Source organism: Camellia sinensis, chromosome 3 (assembly GCF_055761805.1).
Source record: "Camellia sinensis isolate YWXY chromosome 3, ASM5576180v1, whole genome shotgun sequence".
Taxonomy (NCBI): Eukaryota; Viridiplantae; Streptophyta; class Magnoliopsida; order Ericales; family Theaceae; genus Camellia; species Camellia sinensis.
Window position 1 is genome coordinate 103,938,783 of NC_138963.1, and position 3,718 is coordinate 103,942,500.

The following is a 3,718-nucleotide window of genomic DNA, read 5'->3' on the forward strand; positions in this document are numbered from 1 at the left end:
CAACTCATGGCCAATCCAAAGCATTTTGTAAGAGATTCTCAAGACATACGATGAAAAGCTAAGGGATAAGATGGACCTCTTTAGGCCCAAATTATGGGCACATTTGGACTTCCACATCAAACATTCTGGGCTTATGAAAATTTAATTTTGCCCAGTTCATAGCACCAAGGCCCAAGAAAACATAAAAACAAAAAAAGGGCCCTTTAATTTAAGCAGAAAAGTCTCACGGCTGCAATTCTGGCGGGAAGACACAACCATTTCCCGCCAAATCTACCCCTCCAACACTGATCTCGGGTCCCCTCCGCCCCCCAAAAAAACCCTTCAACTGCCAATTCGTGTTCCCGCCAAATCTCTCTCTCTCTCTCTCTCTCTCCCTCCCTCTCCCTCTCTCCAGCCATGGCATCCGATTCTTCTCCGGCCAATCTCCATGGTAGTAAGTCTCTCTCTCTCTCTCTCTCTCTCTCTGGTTTATTATGTCTATATAGATAGATAGAAATTGATTGCTGCATATATTGTCTCATTTGATGTAATTTGAGCTCAAGTTTTGGATGAATCGGACAACAGGACCTTCCTCTCCCGATGATTCGATCTCGAGTCCAATTGGAAACACATTCTCCTCTCCCGGCGACGCCACAGGCCGGAAGCGAGGCCGCCGATCGTCCGCCGCCACACCAACTCCACCCCCTCCCCATCACTCCCGATTCGCCGCCGACGCTGTTACCCCTACGCCCTCCACCTCCCGTCGAAGAGGAAGAAGTGCTTCCATGTCCTCTCCTGCTCCTCCTCCCGCAGCCGCCGCCGCCGCCACCCCTTCTTCTGCCGACGAAGCCCCTCCTTCCTCCGATGGCGACGATGCTGACGATGCCCCCCCTCCGATGTTCGTTTGGGGCACCAACATTAGCGTTCAGGATGTCAATGCCTCTATTTTACGCTTTTTGAGGCATTTTCGTGAAAACCCTTCTCACACTGAGGGAAAGTACATGAGGGCCATTCATCATGTGATTGATGTTGAGGGAGATTCACTCGATGTTGATGCACACAATGTGTTTGATTACGATACTGATTTGTATACCAAAATGGTTAGGTACCCTCTCGAAGTTCTTGCTATTTTTGATATTGTGCTTATGGATATGGTTAGTCGAATCAACCCCTTGTTTGAAAACCACATTCAAGCTCGCATTTTCAATCTCAAGACCTCTACATCCATGAGAAATCTTAACCCTTCTGGTTAGTTACTTCACTTCATCTTGCTTTTGTAGTTGGTCTTCTTTTCTTTTTCTTCATTTTCCCCTCTTCAACAATGTATAATTTTATGTTGGAATTCTTTTGTTAGATATTGAGAAGATGATATGTTTGAAAGGAATGATTATTCGGAGTAGTTCAATTATACCCGAAATCCGAGAAGCAATTTTTAGATGCCTTGTATGTGGATACTATTCTGACCCCATTGTTGTGGATCGAGGTAATTCTCATGATAGTTTGATTATGCATTAATTTGTTCATGTAAGATGTAAATAAATATCTTTGTGGTTTGTTAACCAATTGAGTCTTTCCAGGTCGAATTAATGAGCCTACTGTGTGTGGAAAGCAAGAATGTCTTGCCAAGAATTCCATGACACTTGTGCACAACCGATGCAGGTGATAAACTCATTCATAACTGATGTGGTTTGTAATATTATGAAAGATTATGATTTAGATGTTATGAAATAGAAACTTGGTTATGATTCTTTTTATCCAATAATCTCCCTATTTATTCCTTTTAGTCATCAATTTCTTCAGCATCTACAAAGTTTAACATCAATGTAACTTAAGTATTTGACCTGATAAAAGAATTGTTTTTGCTAATTGGTCTTCCATTTAACTTCCCAGTTACTGGCAATTCAGCTTCTGTATGTTCCCACCACTACAAATAAAGAAAAAGCTACAGTATGCATATAAAATCACTTCTAGTTTGATGACTACCAAGCCTGAACAATGTAACCCTTCCTTTTGAAACCACCTCTGTGTATCTTGGGTGCTCATACCACCTTTATGACTTTCTAGTTTACTAGACTCTCCCTTAAGTCATGAAGTCATCAGATAGACATTTGGGGTTTCTTAATATATGCCTTTGAAAATTATGACTCTAATGTGAATCATTTAACAACCAATTTGGATTGGCTGATATGTGAATTCATTATTGAGTGTTTGACAGTATGCTTCTGGCATGACAAAATCCAGTCCAATATGGTTTAGTGTTTTAAACCTGGATAACTTTTGTTGAGGTTAAATTTTTTTGGGGGTTTTAAAACATCTGTACACTTTCATATGATTTCATGGCTAAATTTGACTTCATCAATGGCTATGTTTTATCCCGTTTCGGGGAATTGAGGTATTGAGACTATTTGTTTAAAGTTTCATATAAGGTTGATAGTGAAAAACAATTCCATCCACATTGTTGTAGAGAAATATGGTTACAGCACCCAAAAAATTGAGGAGGAACAAAAACCACAAAATTCAATATAAAATGCTTAAAAAACTAGGATTGTTAATATAGAGTACATCCATGGACTGAAATTGTTTACGCTAACTTGACTCTGTAGATCTGTTCATTTCTTTTGTTGCAAGCTTCGTAGTTAGTTGAGAATGTTTCCCAAATAGCCAATCCTTCAGTAACAATATGGTTTAAACATAGTTTGGGATAATTATAAATTGTTATTAATGTGTGTGAAAAAATAAATATGGAGAGAATAATTGACAGAGCAAACAGGCTCTTTGTTTTCAATTGTATTAATCCTTACGGGGAGACTCCATTTTATAGGAGTGATTACACAACATTTGCAAGACAATATAATAAAAAGCTACTAGACAACATAATGAAAGGCAACACTCATAATTAAAGGCACAGCATATAAAACTAAAAGTAGCCGAAAGGAAATGGCACTAACTAAAGCAAATTGCACTATCTAAGGCATCTGATGACTACTAATGACACACAAATATAATATATACATTATATATATTATATATTATTAATAATGAAAAGAAGCTTGATTTCAAACACTCCCCCTCAAGCGACGTTGTAGATGTTAATCATTCCCAATTTGTCCGTCAGATCTTCAAAGCTAACTCGAGCAAGAGCTTTTGTGAGAATGTCAGCCTTTTGGCTCTTTGTTGGAGTGTAGCTGACTTGAAAAACTCCTTCTTCAATCTTTTCCTTGATAAAGTGTCGATCTATCTCCACGTGTTTAGTTCGATCATGATGAACCGGATTCTTAGCGATACTGATGGCGGCTTGGTTGTCGCAGTATAAAACCATGGGATGCTCAGATGGAACCCGTAATTCTTCTAACAGTCTGTTCAACCAGATTCCCTCACAGATACCTAGGGCCATAGCACGAAATTCTGCCTCAGCACTACTACGGGCTACCACTGACTGTTTCTTGCTTCGCCATGTAACCGCGTTCCCCCAAACAAATGAACAATAGCCAGAGGTTGATCTTCGATCAGTCACTGAACCTGCCCAATCTGCATCTGAAAAAATCTCAATTTTTCTATTTGTTGTTCTTTGGAAGAAGAGACCCTTTCCTGGTGTCATTTTTAGGTACCTCAATATTCTGGTCACAGCAGTCATGTGTTTTTCGGTTGGATTATTCATGAATTGACTGACCACACTAACAGAGAAGCCGATGTCTGGCCTTGTATGAGAAAGATAAATGAGTTTTCCCACAAGACGTTG

The 3,718-nt window shown here is 39.6% G+C and overlaps 1 protein-coding gene across 4 annotated transcripts in view; it reads left to right on the forward strand.

Moving 5' to 3' along the window:
• The first annotated feature begins 233 nt into the window (after positions 1–233).
• MCM4 (Minichromosome maintenance (MCM2/3/5) family protein) overlaps positions 234–3,718 on the forward strand; it is an 11,720-nt gene continuing 8,235 nt past the window's right edge. Inside the window, exons 1-4 of one of the 4 annotated variants that reach the window (XM_028245463.2) lie at positions 234–433; positions 565–1,227; positions 1,334–1,462; positions 1,557–1,638. In XM_028245463.2, the coding sequence (XP_028101264.2) occupies positions 397–433; positions 565–1,227; positions 1,334–1,462; positions 1,557–1,638 (911 nt within the window). In that variant the 5' untranslated portion in view covers positions 234–396. The remainder of the gene's footprint in view (positions 434–564; positions 1,228–1,333; positions 1,463–1,556; positions 1,639–3,718) is intronic. The other 3 variants (XM_028245464.2, XM_082920493.1, XM_082920492.1) reach the window with 3 other exon arrangements.